Raw genomic sequence first — 25,427 nt, forward strand, 5'->3', positions numbered from 1 at the left:
CACCCCCTTTCAAAGTTACTCAAGCACAGCCAACCACCTTGCCCGAAGCCTGGTCACCGCCTAATTATTTAATGAAAGAAAGAAAATAACAACACACAATCGGAGCAACAACCGTGTACGGGAGTTGCGAAGAGTATTTATGTAATAAAACAAGTGTTGTGTCAAGAAGATTAGGGTAGGGGATAATAACACACTGACTCTGGTGCAAAAGACCGGGGTTCTAATATCGGTATAAGAATAGGGCATGGCAATGTTATTTTATAGCACAATTCAGGCACAAGGCCATTCAAAGTGCTTTACTGGGGCAAGATTGAAATACAATACATATTAGAAAAGCGAATGAAGAAAACATTTAAAAGCGAATGAATAGACTAAGAATAAGTCAATATGTTATAGGTTTTTATAAAATGCTGTTTCAATATCCTAGTCTACTAGCCTATTTGGATATAGGCTGGTCTATCCTTTTAAGAACAATTTTGACATCTGTATTTAGATCAATCTTTATTCGTGAAAAGATCATGCTATTAAGTATTTGGGTTTGTGTGTTTGTGCGTCAAATAGTTTTCAAAGCAGGGATACGTTGAATCCACTGCAGCCTCGAACTTCGCCAGCAGAGGTCACTGTCACTGAAGCTTCGAGTAATGAACCCATTTTCGAAACATTGGCTCAACTGGTTCAATGCTTTATAAAAGCTTAATTTGCCCAGCACTACCCCAAATATCAAAGGACACCTTTTACAAAAACCCAACCAGTGGGATTTATTTACATAAACATGAAAAGGACACAACATTAAGATATACAACAAAGTCCAAAACATAAAGACAATACAAAAGAGGTGGCCCGACCAGCCAGCAGTCCCATGTGAATGGGAATCTGTCGCCTTTAACTCCGGTCCTGACGAGCGGTCCAGGTGCTCCTAATCAGCTGCACTGATGCAGCACACCTGAGCATGGACTGAGACATGTCAACGGAACAGGGACAAACAAAGCAAGCCCCCTTTTGAGGATGAACTGTGCACGTTTAACTTGATTGTGCCCCTGCACCACCCAAAGACCAATGCACTGCCACTGCAAGGCCAGTGGGGTGTAGAGGGGCGTAACAGACCACCTTCTATAAATTATGAATTTAGCTGATGTTGGACAATGGAGACAGTTGATCAATGTTAGGACATTGAAGAGCGGGTCTGCATGTTCTAGTAGGATCAATGCTCATTTTAATTTTCTCTTGAAGGCCAAGAGCAACCCAGAGACAGTACATAAAGCAGGCATTAGATGCATAAACTCCTCGAGGTATATGACTATTGTACAGGGAATAGCCCCCCTGGTGTCCCGCCTCCCCCCACCAGGGGGCGCCCTCCTTACAGCGTATTCCCAGAATGCAAAGCGAGCCGCATACCGCTTCTATTAAAGCTTCAGACTTCCGTCGGATCTTTCCATTCGTTCTCAATGTGGTGGAGTGACTTCATGCTCTTGGTAAGATTCCTATTGTGTTATATTTAAATGAATTGGTGGTGTTGGTTCTGTTGTGTTAGAATAAGACTTTTTGATTATAACTTGGTTCTGCTCTGACTTTTGCTATTTGTGCTATGTGTATATATAAAAAGTAGGCCACGTGCGGGAAGTATTGTACAAATGTCAGAGAATCGAGTAATTTAATTTCCTAAAGTTGTCAGATCTTGAACTTTATTCTTAATAAAGGGAGAGCTTGAAGTTTATTCTGTTGGCTTTAAATAAAATGGCATGAATCTGCCGAGGCTAGCCCACTAAGGGTTAGTCCGGTACAGGCCTCACCATGCGGGCCCCCACCGACCAACACTCAAGTCAGCTGCCCGGGTCATAGTGCTCGGCTCAGTGTTACAGTGCTGGAAGAGGAAGCCCTGTAACCGCGACGGTTCTGCCGCCTCTGTTTTAGAGCTGGCTCTGCCGAAACGTTGCAAGGTTCGACCCGACGAGAGTGGCCTGATCCGATACCCCGCTGGTCAGGCCTAGTGTCGGGTCACACATCCCTAACCCTTTAGCATGTGGGCATAAAAAGAAAGTCACTAATATTCGGTTAGTTGTTTAAACTATACAATTGTTTTTGAATTCCATCTAGTCATTGTAACGTTTCGAGCCGAACCATTCATATGAATGTGCCTCGCTAACTGCTGTTTTCCCCTCAATGCAGGCATGATGTCGAAGTTTGCTTTTCCAATGGTAATTCGACATGTCCGTCCCAGTACATTAATACTTCAATTTAAGCAGAATTGATATGCTGTGATGATTGCAAAAAAACACATCATGCTGACTAATACTGTGGTGACTATTTTCCCTGAGCATATTGATGAATGTCTGCATGGGATATTACTTAATTCATTTATAACTCAAATCTATCTTTCTTATCAGGTTATCCAGATACTGGTGTTGCTTCAGGACCTGATGGTTGGCTGAGGGTTGCCTGTGGGGTCTTGATGAGACTAATTTGTGCAGGTAAAGAGGACTACAGTCTAGATATAATGCTATACATTTAAAACCCAGTGAGTACTCTCATGGCATGAGTATTTGTTCGGCTGTGGAATCCAAGTTTGGGAGAATAACCTCAGGGCTTTAGTAGTACTCATCTACCAGGACCTGACTAAGCGCTGAAACAACCGCTCTAAAACCACTTTATCTCCAACAGGCTGCCAATCTGCTGTGCTAAGATGCCAGTCAACGCCCCAAAGACGTCAACCAAAGCAGGTACATGTGGGAAATGAGCACCAATTGTTTCAGTAGTTAGCTCTTGCTCCTTGAAAACCCAATTTGTATACTGCCATGGCCTGAGTATTCGCTCGGCTGTGGAATCCAAACATTGGGAGAGAAAGCTCGGGGCTTTGGCACAGATTCAGTAGCACCTATCTACCATGACCTGACTAAGCCTTGAAACAACCAGACTAGTAACTGTTAAGTTTGGAACATGTGATGCATTTGGCCTTGTTCTAAAACCATCTTATTTCCAACAGGCTGTCATCTGCTGCGCTGGTTCTTTTGCTTCAACCAGTTGACCAAGGAGGTCATGGTAGACGACATGATGGTTCACTGTGTATAGCGGACTGCAAGGTTAATTACTTGATTGCAGGCGTAATGCCCCAAAGACCACCCGACTCAGGTAAATGTTTAGATGGTCAGCATGTCGCTTCAGCATTAAACTGTTGTTCAAACCCAGTGAGTACTCTCATGGCATGAGCATTCGCTCGGCTGTGGAATCCAAACATTGGGAGAGAAAGCTCGGGGCTTTGGCACAGATTCAGTAGCACCCATCTACCATGACCTGACTAAGCCCTGAAACAACCAGACTAGTAACTTTTAAGTTTGGAACATGTGATGCATTTTGCCTCGTTCTAAAACCATCTTATTTCCAACAGGCTGTCATCTGCTGCGCTGGTTCTTCTGTTTCAACTAGTTGATCAAGGAGGTCATGGTAGACGACATGATGGGTCACTGTGTATAGCGGACTGCAAGGTTAATTACTTGATTGCAGGCGTAATGCCCCAAAGACCACCAGAATCAGGTAAATGTTAAGATGGTCAGCATGTCGCTTCAGCATTAAACTGTTGTTCAAACCCAGTGAGTACTCTCATGGCATGAGCATTCGCTCGGCTGTGGAATCCAAACATTGGGAGAGAAAGCTCGGGGCTTTGGCACAGATTCAGTAGCACCCATCTACCATGACCTGACTAAGCCCTGAAACAACCAGACTAGTACCAGTGTTAAGTTGACTGTAGCGACCTGTGTTTGTGAAGTTCCACTTTCTTAACGATGATCTTGTGTTTTATTGTAGGTGTGGAATGACTCTTGCTCCTGGGACTTCTCTGGAATATATTCCAGGTTCCTATTAATTCATGCTCTGTTGAAATAAAACATTTTTTAACTTGAGTCTTAATTTTGATTGGGCACCTTGTCGTCAACATGGGAACTTGAACTAGTCTGTAAAACTTTTGGGCGCTGCTTCTGCTACAGAAATCCAGAAGGAAAATAAATAAGTCCCAATTCATAGGACGCGGCCTTCGTAGACCGCGAAGGACACTCCGAAGGCCGAAGAAATGGGACGGTCTAGCCTACGGAGCATTTCTGGTTTACGTAACGAACCGTTACCGCCCTTTCACTTGCGTGTGTTATTGATCATTATGTTTTTGTATATAGTAGTTTTAGAATAATTGTAAATAGTCACATGAATGTTTATATAGTTGTATTATGTTTTATAAGTTGTATACAAATACATTAGTCAATACAAAAAAGTTAGTAAGGGTTTTAATAAATAGTTAATCAAAAAAGTTAGTTAAGTTAGTTTCAATAAATATGTAAATAATAAACAATGTGTTAAATATAACAACATAAGTTATTTGTCCACCAAACGCTCCAAAATTGAGAAAAACCTATCCATTCTTTCCCTGCTTTCCTCTCCGCCTCCCTTTGTAGCCTCATGTCCTCTTTTATTAACTGGAACATTTACATTTAGGGCATTTAGCAGACGCTTTTATCCAAAGCGACTTACAATAAGTACATTTGTCAAGAAGTGCATCAATATAACGCTGTCGGTACAGAAAGGATGTTCATAGAACCAAGTGCAAGTACCACAATCGCTAGGCTAACCCATTCCCCGTGTTACAGCCATGATAGCAGCTACTGCAGTTGCTACACAGTTAAGTACTATAATACAATACAATACAGTGTACAATGGAGGCCAGAAGGGGGAGGGTGGCTATGCAGTCGAGGTGGACTCTGAACAGGTGAATCTTGAGTCCTTTTTGGAAGATAGTGAGCGACTCTGGAACATGTCTTCCTCTCTGTCCCTCTTTCTGGACCTTGGCCCTCGCTGTCTTTCCTCCTCCTGATCCTTGTCCTCCACCTCCTGATCCACCACTGCTGTACTTGCTGTACTTGGCCTTGGTGTGTTCTCAGGGATGGAGGCAATTAGGACAGGGGGGTTGGTAGAATGCCTCTGTCCCAATCCAATACCTTATCCATGGGGACAAACCAGGGCCAAGTGGCAGCAGTGGTTTTCCCTCCTGACCCTGGATACTTGCAATCCTAAGGCAGAGGAAATCAATCATGGCAGTTAACAACAAGAGCAGTATCAAAACTAATTTCAGCAAAAGTTTTTCTTTGCCTGCGGGGGAGTCACCTTCCCCTGCAGGCCTATTTCCTCCAGAATTGTCCTAAACACAGAGACATTGTTAATCAGAGAAAACAAGAGACACATTTATCAATCATGTTAATAGCCCATGTTAACAATAGGCCATTTATAATATATATATTTGACCATCTTGTAAAGGTTACATTTAAATTAGCCCTCATCCTATATGAAGCCCATAATAATAAGACAACCAGTAGAAGTCAAAACACCCTTTTTCTTTGTGTGTTTTTCTAGTGCTGTCTAGTACTGATGCGAGCTGTGACATTTTTTGTCTTTCTTTCTTTAATAACCCAAAATAGGACATCGTAGTAAACGATTTCTCGGGATGTTGTATCCGTCCTGCTGTTTAATGAGGGCTAATTTAACTAACCTTTAAAAGATGGTCAAATGAAGATATATAAATGGCCTATAATATTTTTTATAAACTAACTTACGATATAAATAAACGATTGTTTCTTTACCCCCAAGCCACACTTGCTGAGTATTTCACCCCGGTGAACAGCTCATCGTTCTCCCCCCTCAATAGAATAAATCGAGCAGTATGCTGCTGGCTCCCTAAACCAAAACCAAATGTTAGAATTAGTTTTGCTTTACACTACCACACAAAAGCAGCTTAAATAGCAAAATAACCAAGTTAACTGTGTAATCAATCCCAACGTCCAGGGGCGGACTGGCCGTCGGGCATACCGGGCGTTTGCCCGGTGGGCCGAGGTGCAATATGGGCCGATAGTCCCGATTTTTTTTTTTTTTTTTTTTTTTTCATATAATGGTCTGACCGGCTGGCCCACGAAAGTAGTTCATCAGCGGCCCTATTGACACTGGGCTGGCCCAATCACATCCCCTGGGCTGACCCAACACCAACCCCTTTCGATTTGGACCTGCCTACATAATGCATTAGGACGGTAAACAAACTCAGCGTGGCCCATGGCCTTGACATTCTTGACACGCGCACGCTAGTCTGCGGCCCATTGGCTGTCTTCTGTACTGACTAGGGGCTCGTCCAATCATATCACAAAACACCTTCTACCTTTAGCTTGGTCGGTGCACAGAAACGCACGTTTCGTGAGTTCCTCCAGTCCAAAATGGAGAGAAAGAGAAAAGGGGGTGCAGAGAAACTGCGAGACAAGAAGAGGCTTGCTCTTCAAGCCAATGCTGCCAAATGTGGCAAAATATCAGAAATGTTTGCCACGGCAGGGCCATCCTCAGCTCCCGTGGATGACAGTGATGCTGGTGGCGATACGATACAACGACCTACGGTAAGCTTACTGATCATGAATTAAAACGTCTCTAAAATGTGTTTGACTTAGGACCTATGTTCTATGGCCAAGTTCGTTTGCATTGTAAATACAAGACAAGTCTGTAGCTGTTATTAGCCCTCAGCCTACTCTACTCTGAAACAGCCAGCCGTTAGCCTACACTCTAATGTTGTGTGTTTGAGTGGTGGGCTAGCCCGTTAGCCTATTGGTGCGCGGTCCAGATACCGAATTATGATAGCCCTATACTCCGTCCAGGGGTATTTTTCGGTAAATCACATTCAATAGTTTAATATTATAAATGAGATTCACACTGTCATAATTTAGCCTTGCACATATCCAGTCTATGGTAGCCTGTGAAGTGCTAATGTTAATGCATTGCGCCCTAACGTCATGCCATGCATTATTCAGAATGTACAGTGCCTTGCGTGAAGTTGACAAGCATTTGCAGTTAAGCATAGCCTCCGTGTACTTTTGAAGTTAAATTGAAAAAATAGTCTAATGGTGGTCGCTGGGACAAAACCAGTTGAAAACACCTGTGCTAGAGAATAGCTTCTAACGCCAAATGCCAACCCTATGTTTGTGGGATGAGTAGTAGGCTCCCTTTTGACTGGGTAAGTTCACAATTTAGTGGGTACTACTCTTGATACAGTAGAGTAACATCTGATCCATCATTTATTCTCTTCTCTATTCTTTGTCTTTGTCTTCTATTTTTCGTCTTTGTCTTCTATTAAACGCAGGTACACACCCAGTCGGATGAACTCTACCCATTACTGTGATGGACGTGGAGTATACTTTTTTTGTTAATAAATAACACCTTTTGGAAGTGTATAATGCGTCCACTCTCACTGATTGATTTTAACTCATTGCATGGCTTAAGGTATGTGGAAAATAGTTGCACAGTTGGAGTCAGGCTTTTAGCTAGGATTTTTTGTGCAGCACTTGATAGTTTTTAGGTAATATTACAATTACACTGATTTATTTATATGTTTAGTAATTTAATACATAATAACAGTGAGTGTAACTGAAACTAGGCAACAAGGTACAAAATTCAAGTAACAACTTTAACAAAAAGAAACAACTTTCTACACAACTTTAAAGTGTATGATGTATATTGTATTGTATTGAATTTAGATTAACTAAGACCACCACCTTAACACACAAACTCTTGTTGAACTCATAAAGTAGTAGGTTCAGTGACGTGCGGTGAGACAGCTGTCTTCTGTAGCTTCTGCGAGCCCGTGAATCAATGTTTCGTTGGAATCATGATGTAACGTTGTTGTAGCGGGAATACAGCAATGCTATTTTCTAATTGGCAGGGCATATGTATGATTCTAGACTTCGCTAGGGCACTGAAGCGACTGAATTTCCCATTTCTTCTTATTTTTTAGTAGACTATAGAGCAGACGCCCTGCTAGCTAAAAGCCTGGTTGGTGTAGACATTCGAGAGACCAAAAAGACTGAAAAGGTGTGTTATCGAATTTAGTGGGCCGGTCTGGTTCAAAATGCCCGGGCCGATTTTTTTGTCCCAGTCCGCCCCTGCCAACGTCTGTAACGTTACGGTCTGAAAACCAGGGTCCACAACCTGTGTTCGCGTTGGTCCATTTATCTAACGTTACAGAATAGCAAATTATCCATATAATCGCCACAATTTCGGTAAATATAACCATTTTAACCTCTTAAATTTGAAACTATAGGGCTTCACGGGTGTTCATAGTTAACGTTACAGCGTCACTAACTGTAACGTTACCTTACTTATATTGCCTATTACTTTAATGAAAAAAGTTTTAAGGGCCCTTGTTTTTTTTAACATTTGTATCGTTAAATACTCGAGTGACTAGAAACCAAATACTTACATTTAAATGCAGAACTTAAATCGCCATTCTCCGCCATCTCCATTGATTGAGGCTGTTTCCCAATGTCAAGGAAGCATGCTCAACGGCCGCCCTTTTAAGGACGCTACGTCATCGAACGCCGACAAGCACTTTTCCAATGTTGAGGACACTCGAAATACGCCCCCTTTTCGGGTCCTTCGTTTTTGAGAATTCCGAGATTTTTCAAGGATGCATCGCTGCATCCTAGACGAGCCAAAACTACCCACAATCCTCTGCGTTCACTGGGCGGGTTCTTGAAAATGGCAGAAGTACACGTTCAAACGAAGTGAAGTTATATTAGTTTTCAGAAATATTTTGTGCCGTATTGCTTTTTATAGATTCATCATGTTAATGCAAATAATCAAGCCTAAAGGCCTGTGCCACTTTTCAAACGTTTTTGCAACTTAATGATACGTTGCTATATTTTGCATGGACGTAGCTGGTGTTAAACACCACTGTCACCAATGTCAATTTACTCGCTCACAAGATTACATTATTTATGTATACCTATTTATGTTTTACGTTTTTTTTAGGGTCAGCCCAGCAAACGGAGGCTTTTGTGCGCCTTAGGGTGGCGCACAAACATTTGTTTGCCGGTGGAAGGGATAGTGCCACTATCCAATGTTGTAAAATTAATGCACAACCGATCATTTGCAATGTTTGTAATTTTTAATGAACGTATATAATTGTATTTTATATGATATACTTATGTGTTCAAAGCACTGGTAGATTGTAGGCATATATGAATGAATGAATCAGATCATATATCCAAATAAATACACGTTTATCATCTCTTTCTTTGTCTTTTTCCCCCTGCATAATAGTAATCAACCGTACTGTAAATGTGATGCATGAATTAAGTTCTCAGACAATTTCACTTAGTTTTATAAAAATTTAATGGATTTTCCTTTTAATAAAGACAATTCGATCAACCACAACAAAGCTTTTGTGACTTCCCCAAAGAGGCTCCATGCGAAGGAGACATGACCGCATTCATAACAGACAAAAGTCAAATAAATATCGATCAGCTTGATTGCTGCCATGTTATATTCATAAGCGCACATGTGTTTACAAGCGGACACGCAGTATTAAAAAGCGGAAGCGGAAGCGCTTCCACACTACCAAGTCGTTCCCAAAGTCAGACGTTACAAACGCTAGGAAGCACTCGAGCTAGCACTCTAGTCTCATCTCCATAGGACGCGACTAGCAAGGACGCGTCCTAGCAAGGCTGCAGCCTTCACTTTGGGAAACTACGGAGCCCCTCTGGTGACATCTGGGAAAAAAATATATATCTGTTTGCCCGACTTAGTGATCTGTTTGCATGACTTGATAATCTGTGGCCACAATTTAATAAATTGCGGGAACGAGATAATTCATTTGTGGCCACAGTTTAATAATTTGTGGGAACAAGATAATTATTTTGTGGCCACAGTTTAATAATTCGAGTGTGGCTGTGTTGTCTATTGTCGCAGCAGGGGTTAGACGCATGTCGGCTATGGACAAGATATAAGAGATATCGTTCTATTTTAACCTCGGAATGAATTACAATGACATGCTAAAGTCACTTGCTGTTAGGCAAGGAGTTATTATAAGTAAGAGGCACTTAATTAGGCTGCTAAAAATGCACGGGTACAGCCGAAGACAATATGATGACCTCGGTGACGAGATAGACTTTATCATGCAACAGCTGAAGGGAAATGGAAACCTGCATGGATACAGATGGATGTACAGCAAATGCATGAAATTATTAATTATCATTTGGCATCCTTGCAAATTATAATTATATCTGGCATACCGATTCATATGATAAATGAAAACCATATGGAATCTGCATCAATGGTTGCATAGACAGCTTTTCCCGTAAAATAATTTGACTTAAAGCGGCATACACCAGCAGTGATCCACATGTCATTGGAGGCTACTTTATGGAGGCCTAGAGGAATTCGGTGGCTTCTAAGGTCCGCCCCGACACTTGGTGCTGGTGTAGCTGTCAAAACGAGGTCCATCCTCTATCACGTCACCGAGGTCATCATATTGTCTTCGGCTGTAGCCGTGCATTTTTAGCAGCCTAATTAAGTGCCTCTTACTTATTATAACCCCTTGCCTAACAGCAAGTGACTTTAGAATGTTATTGTAATTCATTCCGAGGTTAAAATAGAACGACATGCGTCTAACCCCTGCTGCAACAATAGACAACCAAAACATAGAACACAACATAAGTATCTCGTTCCCACGAATTATTAAACTGTGGCCACAAATTAATTATCTTGTTCCCACAAATTATTAAACTGTGGCCACAAATGAATTATCTTGTTCCCGCAATTTATTAAATTGTGGCCACAGATTATCAAGTCATGCAAACAGATCACTAAGTCGGGCAAACAGATATATTTTTTTTTCCCAGATGTCACCAGAGGGGCTCCGTAGGAAACAGCCTGAGTGCGCAATGAATCTTGGGAGGGATACGTTGGGCCGTGAAGGATCTTGGGATACGTTGGGCCGTGAAGGATACAGCCGATGCATCCATGGATGCATCCTTCAAATCCGGGAAAAGAAGGCTCCATTCGTAGGCCGCATTTGAAGGACCCTTGGAATTGGGACAGCACTTGGCGCGTCGCGGTGACGCAATCTGCGTCGACGCATCCTTCGAATGCAGCCTTCGAAGGATGCGTCCTAGGAATTGGGACATAGCAGAGCCCGTCTACGAAGAGCCTGGGCACTCCCTATACGCCCCATTGTACCGATTTTGGTTGTAGTTCCATGAGACATCCACTGGGGGTGATCGCGGGCGAGTCCAGATTGAATGGGAGTCTATGGGGCTAAACGGCTAATTATGCCTCTTTCACCTGCTTGTCGTAGAAATATCGCAAATTTTATTGTAGATTCCGCAAGTTCAATATAGATTATGGTTCAAAAGTCAAATGAGTGAGTACTTATGTCCTTTCGATTTCTTACAGTTTGGGCCGTTGTTGGCCATACACGCTAGCATTCTGCTAATGAATGCTGATTGGTCAGGGACGGACTTGCGACTGATTACGACCAGAGACCCCTCTTACGGCATCTGAAGCTGAAGAGCAATCAGAAACGTGTTAACTCAATTTTTGAGTAGGCCTACTGTATTTATATTTTCCTGCAGTTCCTTTTATTTTTTAGATAGTAGCCTATGTATGGTGAAAGTACATGGGCATAAATGGAATTTCTTCCATTTCTTGTGTTCAATGTGTTATATACATGGTAGGTACGCTATGACCACCTTAAATAATACAGTCAATATCCCACTCAATATCATTTAATCTGTCATTGTCTATTTTTCGAAAATAAAGATAGTTTAAAAAAGAAATGCCTCGTGAATGTGCAATGATAAACTGCACTCACAGTGGAAACGGATTGTCCGTCTTTTCGTTTACCAAGGACAGAAAAAGGTAACGTTCTTGCTTGCTCCTGTATGAATGTTCCTAGGCTACCTGAGGCTTCACCTGGTAAGGAAAGTTGCGCTGGAGCCCGGCCGGGTAATATCGCACATGGCTTATTCAAGTTGCGCGCTAGACATTCTCTAAAGTGTCGAGACTCAAGCACTTAACTTACCTTAACCGATTGTTCCATAAAAATGGTTAGTTAACGATTTAACAACTTAAACATCTGCTATTACAGTCGTTATTTTTTTGTAGGACTTGGGCTAATGACCTTGCACAGAGGGAAAACCATCTCCACCACTTGTCATTGATTTCTATGCATTCACTGATCTTTACAGATGGGTTTGTTTTAAGCCATTGAATATACCTTAGGCCTAATTGCTCTGCCATGCAACACATTATAAGCTACACATGTTTGTTAAATGAGAAATATGGTCTGGGTCACATTGAAACAGTAACAGTTGTATAACAGTAATTATACAAACATTATACCAACATTGCAACAGGCAAGTTTATTCAAACATCACACTAACAAGAACACAATAAGAACAGTAACTAATAAAAAAAAAGAGAAATGATTTAACAACACTGAACATACTGAACAGAGGCAGGGGAAAAGGACAGAGGAAGAAGACTTGTCCGTTGTCACAGCATCAAGGTCCGACTGTAGAGATCAAGAAAGGAAGAGGCATGAGGAGAACAACAGAACACTGCTCTCTAGCAGATTGTTTACTGATGTAAACTAAATTGATGCAGTCTTAAAATTATGATTCTAATCCAGGTTTCTATTTTAGGAGAAAGAAATGGCTCATAATCGTTACTAAAAAAAAAAGCTTTATCATCGGCACTAGTGAGGATTAGAAAAAACACTCTGTAACATACATATGTAAAACATTCGCGCATTTCTTTTTTTTACATTAGCTCACTAAAACTCTAACTAGGGCAAAAAAAAAGCCTTACCTCCAACAGCTGGTGTTATCGTTGCGGGACAAGGGAAGGGCTTTAGAAAACTGCCGTAAAGCAGTACCTCTGACCGTATTACAGTGTGTGACGTCATCGCATGTTTTTAACGCCTTTTTAGAACAGATACGTGACCTTAAAAAATGCAATATTCAGCTGAGTTTATTATCTTAGCCCCACCCTTTGATAGCAACTTTAAAATTACTTGACAAAAAATTACATCGTGAGAAAAGTGGATTCTGAGGATAAAACCCCGTTGGCTCCCATTCATTCTGGACTCGCCTACGAGCGCCCCGCGTGGTCAAAGATTATTACTGCAACCAGTCCAGAAAACCGGAACTAACCCGCGAGTGCCAGTTCTCCTCATATAGGGATGGCTAGTCACTACGTCATCATATCAAAAAACGTCACTTCCGAGTCCACTCGTGTCCACTCGCTAACATTCTAACAGTAAAATGGTGCAGTGCTGTGTCCCGTGTTGCAATAACCGCAATGACGTCAACAAAACAATCTCTTTTTACCGATTTCCCCTCGATGAAAAAGAGAAGAAGAGATGGCTGAAGTTGATACGGTAAGTTGGATCTCAAATGATGAACAATAATAACAGGCTAGTGGTTACTAACGTTATGAGCTAGGTACTACTAGCGAGTGCTAGCTTTGTTTGTTTTGTCAGCACTTCAAAATGCTTTCAAGGTTATCGTTATCGTTCTTGAACTGCTACCAGTAATGTTACATATGCTAAGGAAGACAGCCAGTGTCTGTGCTGCATAGGAAATCATTAGACTTCGAAGTGAGACTGACTTTTACTCTAGTAGACCTAGCTAAACAAACAACGCTGAAGTTGGCATCCGATTCGGCAGTTGCTGGTCCTTAAATCAGTCCTGATTGAAAACCACTACACCTAGACTCTTCAAATTTGGACTAAATTATCACAGTGAGGCTATAAATTATATATAACATAGTTACGGATTTGTGAAACCTTTTTTGTATTTGTGAAAATGCAATACAGGCTCATTGTAATGCTTTTTAGGGGTCCAGCCTGCATTAGAACGGGTCCTGATTGAAAACCACTACACCTAGGCCGTGTTCCAATACCCGTACTGTCCGTACTGCATACTCAAAATTTGAGTATGCAGTACGTTCCAATTCAGATCCGGCGAAAAGAAGTATACTTCAAGGACCCGGATGCCGTACTCAAAATGGGCTAATCGTGAAGTGTGGATCGAAGGACACGCTCCGTACTCAACGGCAGCCATCTTAGCTACGTAGCGGAAGAGGCGGAGCCGGGCTGAGCCAAAGTCGGCGCATTTTCCACATAGCCTGCATTAATAGAGTCATTTTGTAGTTTTTATAGTTTCTATAGCTTTTTATAGCTGCTAGGCGTAAAGAGTTCACCGTTCAAAGCGGGATGTTTATTGCGGGGGAGGAGCCGCGGCGGCAGTCCTGATCGTAATTTCCGGTAAGTGCACCACGGAGTACTCGATTTGGAACAGCACTCACATCTGACAAATTACCGTACTCAAGTGAGTACGGATAGTGCAGATAGTGTACTTCCTTTAAGTATACTCATGGAAGTACGGGTATTGGAACACGGCACTAGACTCTTCAAATCTGGACTAAATTATCACAGTGAGGCTATACATTATGTAAAACATAGTTTCAGATTTGTGAAACCTTTACCCTATTTGTGAAAATAGGGTAAAGGTTTCAAAAATCTGAAACTATGTTTTACATAATGTATAGCCTCACTGTGATAATGTAGTCCATTATATTTTATTTGTTACTAAAATATATATTTTAGTAACAATTAACAAATATTAACAAAGGGTCAGGTGATGACTAGTTTGCTATTTATTATGGAACTTTATTATAAAGTGTTACCGTAATATGTTAATTGCCACTTAGTTAGTTTATTTTCTTCTCTTTTTTTGCAGGCGTGACAAGTTCACCCCGAACTACAACTCCAGGGTCTGTGGGTGGCATTTTCCTGATGGCAAAGCAGCTGGGCCAACACGGTTTGCATGGAATGACGGAAAGGCTTTCCCCGACCACATCCCCACCAAACGTAAAAAAAGAATGGTCCCTGCGAGCGTGGAGGATGAAGGAACAGCTGGACCAGGCCCAAACCACCTTGGCATTGCTCCACAGACCCCTGGTACTTCAAGTGTTGTGCTTGAAATTGAGAATGATATGCAAAAGAAAATAACCAACTGAAACGAGAATTGGAGAAACAAAAACAAACATTTTCATTCAGTCAAATCTCCTCACACCCTGACAAAGTTAAATACTACACTGGCTTGACAGATGCTGCCACTGTCTTCTTTTTGGAAGCCCTTCTCTCCAAATTTGATCTCCAGTACCACTTTAATTGGAATGTCCAAATTATGCCCCTTATCGATCAGCTACTCCTGACTTTGATGAAGCTCCGACTGAATTGTGGCATTCTAGACCTTGCAACAAGATTTAATTGCTGCCGTGCCACAGTCACCAACATCTTCACCACAATCAGCAGTGCACTGTATGACATTTTGTATGTTGGCATGATGGAAAACAACATCCCCTCGAGATTCAAGAACCAACATCCCTGCCAGATTGCTTCCAGCCATTCCCAGACTGTCGGATTGTGCTTGACTGCACTGAAGTGGCCGTCTCCAATACAGAAAGACTGGACACCCAGAGTCATCTGTACAGTCATTACAAAGGACGCACCACACTTAAAGCTCTGATCGGTGTGGCTCCCATTGGAGTTATAACCTTCGCCAGTGACCTATACGGTGGAAGTACCTCGGACAAGGCGATAACAGCTGACTGCGGAGTACTCCAACAGCTAGAACCAGGTGACATGGTAATGGCAGATTAGGGATTCACTATTCGTGACATTTTGCCTGAGGGAGTGTCACTGAACATCCCAACGTTCCTTGTCAATGGACAGTTCACAGTGGAGGAAGTAAACCACAACAGACTCGTTGCCTGTGCAAGGATTCATGTAGAGCGTTCCATACAACGTCTGAAAACATTTGGCATTTTGACCTACATCCCGTACCAGCATAAGAAGCATGCCAACAAGATCCTAAAAGTATGTGTTAGTCTTGTGAATTTACAGAAGCCCATTCTTCAAGAAATTGCATGAATAAATGTCATTGTTTTACTCGTGTCTATCTCATGTCTGTCACATCAAAATCATTCAGTTTAAGCCACCATCAGTTGGGAACTACTTGGACATACACTTTGACAGGCTAGGTGCAAAACAAGCTGAACTAGCAGACAAATTTGAGTCTTCACACAGTTGCTCCCACTCCCAGTCAGTTTATTGTTAACACAAACAATGTAACAAAACAATAATATAGTGAATGAATAGTGAACATGAATGAGGCCTTACCCTTAAAAGGTCCCATGACACGGCACCAGGTGTTGTGTGATTAGCTTACAAGCTGTTTGGGAAATCTGCCCCTTATGACATCACATGTGGGCGTGTCCACCTAGATGTGTGCTGGATAGATCAGTCTACCAGCCAACACAGTAGACTGCAGCAAACGTTGCTCATCTATCCGTCATAAATCTAGGTGGACACGCCCACCTGTGATGTCATAAGGGGCAGATTTCCAAAACGGCTTGTAACGGCTAATCACACCACACCTGATGACATGTCATGGGACCTTTTAAAGAGACTAGGTGTATCAGTGTAAATGGCATCTGACTATGTGTAGTGTGTTATGAACTGTGTGATGAGAATGTACAACAAAACAAAAGGATAGATACCTTGGTGGCCCGGCAAGCTGCAGAAGAAAGAAATCCTTCACTAGAACAGGTCATGAATGCAGAAGTATGCGAGGAAGGAAACAATCCTTATAAAATGTTTCCAGAATGTTAATGTTGCTAGCCCATGCTGGGTCTTTAGGGATGAGCAGGATAACAAGGTCAAGAGGAGTCCACACCACAAGATGACAATTGTTGGCAGGTGCATTTTGACCATGTAGCACACAGGGATGTTTCCAGCACTAATGGAGAGAAAGCTAGTCAATACCGTACACCTGAAATCAATAGAGACTATCTTTGTATGTATCACCATAAGGCATTCTTAGTTTGCCCAACTGTGGCTCTCACAATGGCTTCTTTCTGACAGCAAGCGATGAAAGCACATACAGAGCTTTGTTCTCTGCATGGCCATAACCTGAGCTGGTCACTACCCCATCAAAGGTCTTGATAGGGACGGTCTAAGTAAAACAGACAAATATCATGAAATTAGACAGAAAATGTTGGTTAATGATGTTCAGTAAGTCATGGACCACATATGCTGTTTGGCAACACAGTACAAACAAAATACATTCAAAGTGTGAACAGTTTGATGTCTGATTTACAATGGTTTATATCTATGGGTATGTAAACTTGAATTGATCATCAGTTGAAATGGAGTGTGGTGGGATAACTCAATCAAACTTATCTAATTTGTAACTGATTTAATGTAGTGTACTTGTCATGTTTCTCATATACCAGGACGTGACAAATCAAAAATACAAAAATCTTTTCAGCCCAAATCAGCAGGGCTGCTACATGGTGACACTAGCCGCGTTTACATGGACACATCTATGCCGCATACATTTCTATGCGGCATAGAAAATGGTCATGTATACGCCTCATTCGGAATACAATTATCTGTTCGGCATAGATTCTATGCCGAATAGAATAGGTGGTGTAGTCCGTTTTAAATCGCCATGTATACACTTATTCCGCATAGATGGGGTTTAACTTAGAGCAGCCGCAGTAGTTCACTGAGCTCTGTCTGTACTTTTAAGCACACCGAACTTCACCGCTGTCAAGGAAAGTGGATTTATTGCCTGATTCAAGTCTTTGTTATCACTCCGTAAAAGTAGTCCGGTAAGCGTGTCCGGTTGCTAAGCGACGGGACATGGGTGTTTATTAATGAGGTGTCCGCGCGCGTCCGAGATAACTGTAAATGAGTAGGCTACTACTAGTACTTTTGCAGGCTGAACGTTAAAATACTTCTTAACTTAGAGAGATGGCAGCTGCAGTAGTGCGCAATTGGACCTTCGAGGATTCCTGGTCACTAAATTCCCGTAAGACCACTCTCTCCCATCAGTCTTGGCTGCGGACTCGCATTCAAATTCCTCTTGTTTGCGGCGGAGCATAGGGTAAATATAAAGATCTGACGAGAAATTGACGTTGCTGCGCTGTCCTCCTCCTTCTTAATTGAAGGAGCAGGCAGAGAAAAGCTCTCTCCTGCTGTGCTTTCATTAAAATCAAATTTAAAATCCCTGATAGTGATAAGACATCCATTATGTCCCCGCCGGTCCAGAGACGTGTCAGGTGTGCGCGAGAGACATAACGGACACTTTTGTTACTGCCATGTATACAGTACATTCGGAACACATTTTAGGAACAGATCTATGCCGCATAGAAATCTATGCGGCATAGATCTGCCATGTAAACGCGGCTACTTGGCCCTCCCGATAGCACAAGAGCAGGTACTTGCCTTCACCTCCTGTCCCTCAACGTGTACCTGAGTGAAAACAACTCAACTAGCTAACCCTCATCAAACCCTAAGACAGCTAGACAGCTAAAGGACTATCAGCAACGCACACCCTGTGTTTACATTAGATAGCTATCGCTAGCTTCCAATGCGAAATTCACTAACCTGTCTAGCTATGTTTTAAAGTTGTATGTTATGCTATTACGCTGAAAACAACTAATCTAGATAACCCTCACCAAACCCCAACACGGATAAAGGACAGCCCTGTGTTGACATTAGCTATCAACACCCTTACTTTCTCACCCCAACATCGTAGCTTTTTTTTTTCATTGACGCCTGGACGTTCCCTGTCAGACTTCCACCTGACATTAGTACTGATACTACCCGATTCGAATTGTAAGAGTTAAGACCCTTTTGGACAGACTTCGGGATGTCGGTAAAGTACGCCGTCACTGTATAGAACGTGACTGGTTCCTGTGCTGCTGTAGCCATCGTTGTTAGCGAATGGACACGGTTTAGCGATTGGACACGGAAGTGGACGTCTGACGTCACACTAGCCATCCCTATTAGACATTCTCTGGACATAGAGAGAAACCCGGAAGTGTTCTTGATGCGTTCTTACATCGATGGTGACTTGTGTGGACTTGGGACCGTTAAATATCCTAGGATGCATTTCGCATTCCTGTTTTAATGTATCGGTGTGTAAGCTATAAAATAGGCTATATAGGAACATTTTAAAAGTATAACAAAGATGGAGGCCTATTCAACATATTTACATACTATTATTTTAAAATGAAAGGAGTTTTGTTTTATATAATTTGTTTATATTGTATAAGTCGCTGATGGAGGAAACACATCGCAACTGAATTCCCGGTCGGATCCATCTGATCGTGTGTGTGTGTGTTCTATTCTCGCTCGTTCGTAATTCTTATCAATAGCCATACTCTCCAATAATATAATAGGCTATATATGAAAGTTGAGAAACGACAATCTTTTTCAAGCCACTGATTGTTTATATGTAGGGTACAGCTGGCTTGCCGTGTGAATACGCATAACTTTTCATTTATATTCATTCAAAATATTAATATAGCCTACTATTTTACAACTAAAGAAGCTGGTGTTTATAATTTGTTTATATTGTTCAGTAGTTATATCGTAGTCGAGTTGAGGGGGGATGGCATCCCCCTTAGGTATTAAAATGGTCAAAACCATCCCCCTTATGAAACGGCCATCCCCCCTTCCCATCCCCTGTTATTTGATAAATTAATGTTGAAATATTGCCACTATTTAATTTTTAAACATTCTACATTTTATATGTGCACGTCACGTGCCCCTCATCCACAGTATTTTAGCCGCTAAAATACTGTGGACGAGGGGCTCGTGCACATATGTCACGTCAGTGATAGCAGCGCAGCAGGTGATTTCAGCAACATGGCCAACCATAAGCGACAAGGACAGCTTGATCTGAGGGACTACTTCGGCTTTAAGAGGACAAAAAGTACCACCGAAGGTAAGTCAAGAATACTTATGATATGTCACCAAAGGTGTAATCTCTGGACAGAGGCGATAACAACACAGTTAAGGATGTTATGATAATGCGCTTACTTGTGCTCTGCGCTCAGTAAAGGTGTTCGTTACTTAGCAACGCAGGGCCGCTTGCCAAAGCTTCTGCTCCTGTTTTTTTGCTTTTCATCTTCACCCTACATTGGCCAGTATAGTTGTTCAATTGTACATAGTTGTTCAATCTTGAAGATAGATGGGGTGCATTTTGAATGTGTATTCTTTTTTAATCACGATCAAACACTGACAGCCAAACTGCCGGACTTCGTGAACATACCCTCATTGTCAGGGCTCAGCTGACTCTGCGACGTAATTGTCAGTTCAGCTTTTAGACTGTTAAAATCTTCAAAACTTTGAGGCTATCTGATTACAGCCTATAAGCCTAATTTACAATACAACCAAACAAACAATTCTGAGGTATAAAACAATTGTGGGGATGTCAATGGTTTTATATAGGACTAGCCTAGTCATGTCTCAACTTAAATCACCGCCTGAATTTTATTACAATATTCTATAAAACCCGTACAAAAACAGCCTAAAATATTGGCATCGGAACTAGACTGTTTTTTTTTTGTGTAACATTTAACAGTTCAAACAGATATAGTTTGGAGCTTACGTTTTTTTTCTTGTTAACTAGCCTTACGCCAGGCAGCTAGCTGCTAGTAGCCAACGTCAGGTTAGACTTTTCATACATTCATAAAGTTAATGTCAGATTTGATTTCTTCAAACTGCGTTCGCATCTGTGTAGCGCGAACGACAGAGAGGGAGAGGGACCTAGAGACTGTGCGTGTGTGAGGCAGTGTGCGTGTGTGCTTCAGGAGCATCCTGATTGGCCGGTTTCGGTAAATCAACCAATCAATTTTCAGTGTGGGCGGGCTTTTATCTCTTCTCCCGAAACAAATTAATCAGTTCAGTGTACAGGGGCACTGTCACACTAAATTTGTACCGGGGGCGAAATTTGTACCGGGCGCGTCATCATTACGTAATCCATTACAAACCTGCCCTGCAACAGATGATCGCGTCGTCCGTTGCCGGGAAGGTTTCAAGAAACATTCGCGCTCATGTTGCCAAAGACGAAATAACATAATACAGTTAACGGATCGCTAGATAATGTAATGTTTTGTTGGGTTCCTTAATAAACACACGATGTATCTTGGAACAGACATCAACATGCAGCGCGCCAATCCAACTGCACATGCTCCGTGTGACGGTCTAATAACTGATGTTGATATCATTACAGATAACACTTGTTTTTACTTTATATTTGTATTGTATCTAATTGTTTAATCAAATTTAGCAAGTAAACTGAGTGTTTAAAGCAGGTCAAGGACGAAATAGCACAATACAGATAACGGATCGCTAGATAGAAGGTTCGCGAATGTTCACGTCATTCGACGCGATCGTCCGTTGCCAGGCAACGGACGAAGCGATCATCTGTTGCCAGGCAGATTTGGAGTGGATTACGTATGGATGACGCGCCCGGTACAAATTTCGCCCCCGGTACAAATTTAGTGTGACAGCACCATGGCACAGGGAGAGTGCCCCCAAAAAAGAAAGACATTTTAAAGTTGCAATGGAATACAAATAAAAGCAGTTAACATAAACAGGATAGTAGTAGCAGCATATAATAAATAGTAAAAGCAGGGGTTTTTCTAGAAAAAATTCACAAGGGGGAAAACGGAAAAAACGGTGCGGAGCTTTTGAAAATTTGCAAGACAATCCTTGCTTTTCTTCACCCCGCGGCACGACATTTTAAAAACACTGTAAACTAAGTCACCAAACGCTATATTTTCTTTCTTCTCAGACACTCTCAGATTCACTGAACTGATACATTTGGTTCGGGAGAAGAGATAAAAGCCCGCCTACACTGTAAACTGATTGGTTGACTTACCGATCCCGGCCAATCAGGAGGCGCTGTCACGTTAAAATTGTACCGGGGGCGAAAATTGTACCGGCCTACGTCATCAGTTGTTTACATCTTGACAACCTGTCTGGCAACAGACGACGCGATCGTCTGTTGCCGGGCAGGTTGCAAAAAACATTCGGCTCATGTTTCCAAAAGACGAAATAACATAATACAGATAACGGATCGCTAGATAACACTTGTTTTTACTTTATATTTGCATTGTATTTAATTGTTTAATCGAATAGCAACAGACGACGCGATCGTCTGTTGCCGGGAAACGGGCGATCGCGTCAAATGACGAAGGTTCTTGAACGCGTCATTTGACGCGAGCGCCTTTCGACAAGGAGGCGCTGGGTTGAAACAAGGAGGCGCAGCGCCTCTCTTTCCCGGTTTAGATTAACCCCTGGTAAAAGTAATCTACATATTTTTTCTTTTATAACTTTTAGGGACCACAACAGAAATACGTAGACCTAGGGGGGGAATACCTCCCTGAAATGACTTTTTGCAGGTTGGGATGTCTGTAAATGTGATGCATGCCTCCGAATCGTGTGATCACGGCATCTGGTGGTTGAATGTCATCGCTCTTATTTTATATGAAAAAAAACATAACTTGACAGTAGGACTACTTCACTGTCTCCTCATTCTAACAAAACCATAATGCCGTTGTTTTCTTCATATAGAGCAGGATAATCATGGCGAGGAAGCAGGAAGGAGAGCAGAGGAGCCTAGAGCTGGAGAAGGAACAGGTTTGATAATTCACAATAGACACTTTTCTTTTTCGAAGAGGGGGAAATGTAGCTAATCCTACCAAGGGGGGGTTTTATATAGATTTTATGTTTTTGTGGTAGAAAAAAGAAGGGAGGAGGCAGAAGCAGAGGAGCCTAGAGCTGGAGAAGGAGCAGGTTTGATAATTCACAATAGACACTTTTCTTTTTCGAAGAGGGGGAAATGTAGCTAATCCTATAATAATAATAATAATAATAAGTGGGGCTTTAACACAGATTTGATGTTTTTGTGGTAGAAAAAAGAAGAGAGGCGGAGGAGGAGGAGGCAGAAGCAGGGCAAGATAGTGTCGATGATTCTGACCAAAATAACCAGGGAGATGATGAGCAAGATATCCCTGAATCTACCAAGTTCAGGGAGAAAAAAAAGTATTATCCATGGCTAATATGTCAAAGCAAAAAACTTGGCTGCCTAACCTGCCAGAAAATGAAAGTAGTTGGGCCAAGTACAGGTGGGAGCAGCCAGTTGCATATTGCTGATGAGTGGTCCAACGTTAAAGTTACAGCCTATGGTGCAAACCGAGCAGCACAGCTGCAGTCTCTTCGTAAGAAAATATACAAGCATAGAATGTCAGACTATCACCAAGCAGCTGAGAAAACCATGGAAAAAGCAAAAGAAAATACATTGGAAACATTGACTTCTGAAATGCAAAGGGATCACTTCTTAACTACTGATAGGGTATTTCGTACAGTGTACAAGATTGTAAAATCTGGAAGGCCTTTCACAGATCTACCGTCCGATATTGATCTGCAAGTCTTGAATGGACTAGACATGGGAAGAACTTTACATTCAGACCATTCCTCTGCAACAATCAGCCAACACATAGCAAATGAAATGCGAAAGAGTAGTTGGAAAGGTCCTTCAAAGTGGAGCAAAACTTTCTGTTATGATAGATGAAGCTACAACTGACAGTAAAAAATCAGTATTGATAATTTATATTAGTGCGAGCCTAGGGATGAGTGAAGAGCCCCTAATATTCTTCTTGGATCTAGTTGAGCTTTCTGCTACCAATGCAGGTGAAATTTATCAAGCTCTAATGAATAACCTGTCACATCATGGCTTCTCTGAAGCTATTCTGAGTGAACGCTTTGCATCAGATGGAGCTTCTGTAATGCTTGGAAGTAAAGCAGGTGTTGCAACCAAAATTGTAGAACATTTTCCAAACGTAATGGTGTGGCACTGCATGAACCACCGTCTTGAGTTGAGTGTTGGAGATGCTGTTGAAGAAATTGTAGGGATGAATGACTTCCAGTTTTTCTTTGACAAAGTGTACAGTCTCTATCATGCATCGGCCAAAAACCGTCGTGAGCTCACTGAATGTTGTGAGGAACTTGCTTTACAGTGTCTGAACATAGGGAGAATTCTCAGCACTAGATGGGTGGCATCCAGTTACAGGACCATTAAAGCTGTATGGCAGCAGTACCCTGCAATCCACAAGCACTTTTCTAATGCCTCAGTTGATCCTAAAAGAAGTTCAACAGAGAGATGCATGTTCAGTGGTTTAATAGATCGCCTTTCTAATGCCACCTTTGTGCACAATCTTGGAATCATGTATGACGCTTTAGAAGAGTTGTCTGAATTCTCTCTCTCTCTTCAAGACAGAAACATGACGCTCCCCAAGGCTGTAGCAACTCTCAGTCGGCAGGTCCGTGTGTTGAAGTCCATTGCAGAGCAGCCTGGACCAGCGGCAGAAGTGGCTCAGACTGCAATGGGTTTGAAGCTATTCAAAGGGGTGCCACTGACAAATAATTTAAGACACAGCAGAGAAATAAACCACCAACATTTCTTTCATGCTTTGGCTGCTAAAATTGAATCAAGAATGGGATCACTGCCTGGAAAACAGAGAAGCAAAGAAGAGTACCAGAGCTTTCTTAACAATGTCAAAGTGCTGCAGCCATCAAACTGGCCAGATGTGTGTGGTGTTCGTTATGCCGAAAAGGAAATACAGGAACTCTGCTCCTTTTTCAAGCTTGATGATGGCAGACAAATTCAGAGAGGAATGAGGGAATATATTGATATGGTGAAACTCAAATCTGTTGGTGAAATGACACCACAAGCACCAGAAGAGCTAAAACCCCTCCTTCAAGCAGTGAACACACTGGTCATCTCCACAGCTGAGTGTGAGCGTGGGTTCAGTCAGATGAACATTTTAACCACAACTAGAAACACGCTAGAGGTGAAAAGTATGTCAGCCTTGCTTTTCATCAAGTGTGTTGGCCCTCCACTACAAATGTTCAAACCAGATGTTTATGTCAAGTCTTGGCTTCAAAGTCATTGCTTGGCTAATGATCTGAGAGCAAGAGCCCGGAAAGTTTGCATTAAAAAACATGATTACGAAACTCTCTGGAAGCTTCTATAAGATACTGTAGGGGAGAATGGGGTAGGTAGCCATTGAACAAAACTGGTCAGTTTATTTGTATTTGTATTATATCATATTGTATGTAGTATTTTCAGATTTTGTAAATGGTATATTTGTTTAATCCATGTTCTTGCACTTGAATGGACTTCACTTGAGAGGATTCATGTTCATTTACAATGTTTTGTGAGGTTTTGATATTGTATGTAGTATTTTCAGATTTTGTAAATGGTATATTTGTTTGGACTTCACTTGAGAGGATTCATGTTCATTTACAATGTTTTGATATTGTTTGAGTATTTTCAGATTTTGCAAATGGTATATTTGTTTGGACTTCACTTGAGAGGATTCATGTTCATTTACAATGTTTTGTGAGGTTTTGATATTGTATGTAGTATTTTCAGATTTTGTAAATGGTATATTTGTTTAATCCATGTTCTTGCACTTGAATTAAAATGGACTTGACTTGAGAGGATTCATGTTCATTTACAATGTTTATTGGATGAATTCCCAGTAAATTTATAGGTATCATGAGTATGAAGTTGCACTTGCACCCAGTGGGAAAATGTGTCCTCTGCATTTACCCTAACTATGTAGGAGTGGTAGCCATGGGACCAACTCTAATTCTGAGGTGCCTTGGTCAAGATCAATGACAGGAGTATCTGACACGTAATATATCC

At 41.7% G+C, this 25,427-nt stretch overlaps 1 protein-coding gene, 2 long non-coding RNA genes and 1 other non-coding gene across 5 annotated transcripts; all 4 read left to right on the forward strand.

Annotated features, from left to right (window-relative positions):
• Positions 1-1,392: 1,392 nt before the first annotated feature.
• Positions 1,393-3,893, forward strand: LOC130390332 (uncharacterized). 2 transcript variants are annotated; one of them, XR_008896765.1, is made up of 7 exons: positions 1,393-1,472; positions 2,167-2,195; positions 2,385-2,468; positions 2,659-2,717; positions 2,981-3,126; positions 3,383-3,528; positions 3,799-3,893. It is a non-coding gene; the product is annotated as an uncharacterized LOC130390332 (long non-coding RNA). The 2 variants fall into 2 exon arrangements; XR_008896766.1 differs by having other exon boundaries at positions 1,422-2,051.
• On the forward strand, positions 1,808-2,004 carry LOC130391071 (small nucleolar RNA SNORA74). Its single transcript, XR_008896864.1, has one exon. It is a non-coding gene; the product is annotated as a small nucleolar RNA SNORA74 (small nucleolar RNA).
• A 2,080-nt stretch (positions 3,894-5,973) lies between the features above and the next one.
• LOC130390333 (uncharacterized) lies at positions 5,974-21,802 on the forward strand. The gene is made up of 3 exons (XR_008896767.1): positions 5,974-6,410; positions 7,148-13,225; positions 14,589-21,802. It is a non-coding gene; the product is annotated as an uncharacterized LOC130390333 (long non-coding RNA).
• A 57-nt stretch (positions 21,803-21,859) lies between these two features.
• Positions 21,860-25,162, forward strand: LOC130390330 (E3 SUMO-protein ligase KIAA1586-like). The gene is made up of 2 exons (XM_056600209.1): positions 21,860-22,014; positions 22,289-25,162. Exon 2 carries the CDS (start codon positions 23,221-23,223, stop codon positions 24,748-24,750), a length of 1,530 nt encoding a protein of 509 aa, XP_056456184.1. The 5' UTR covers positions 21,860-22,014; positions 22,289-23,220; the 3' UTR covers positions 24,751-25,162.
• Positions 25,163-25,427: the final 265 nt, after the last annotated feature.

Source organism: Gadus chalcogrammus, chromosome 10 (genome assembly GCF_026213295.1).
Source record: "Gadus chalcogrammus isolate NIFS_2021 chromosome 10, NIFS_Gcha_1.0, whole genome shotgun sequence".
Lineage (NCBI taxonomy): Eukaryota > Metazoa > Chordata > Actinopteri > Gadiformes > Gadidae > Gadus > Gadus chalcogrammus.

Excerpts from the sequence above, each read along its gene's own strand:
- LOC130390330 (XM_056600209.1), top strand. The coding sequence starts at position 23,221 with ATGAAATGCGAAAGAGTAGTTGGAAAGGTCCTTCAAAGTGGAGCAAAA.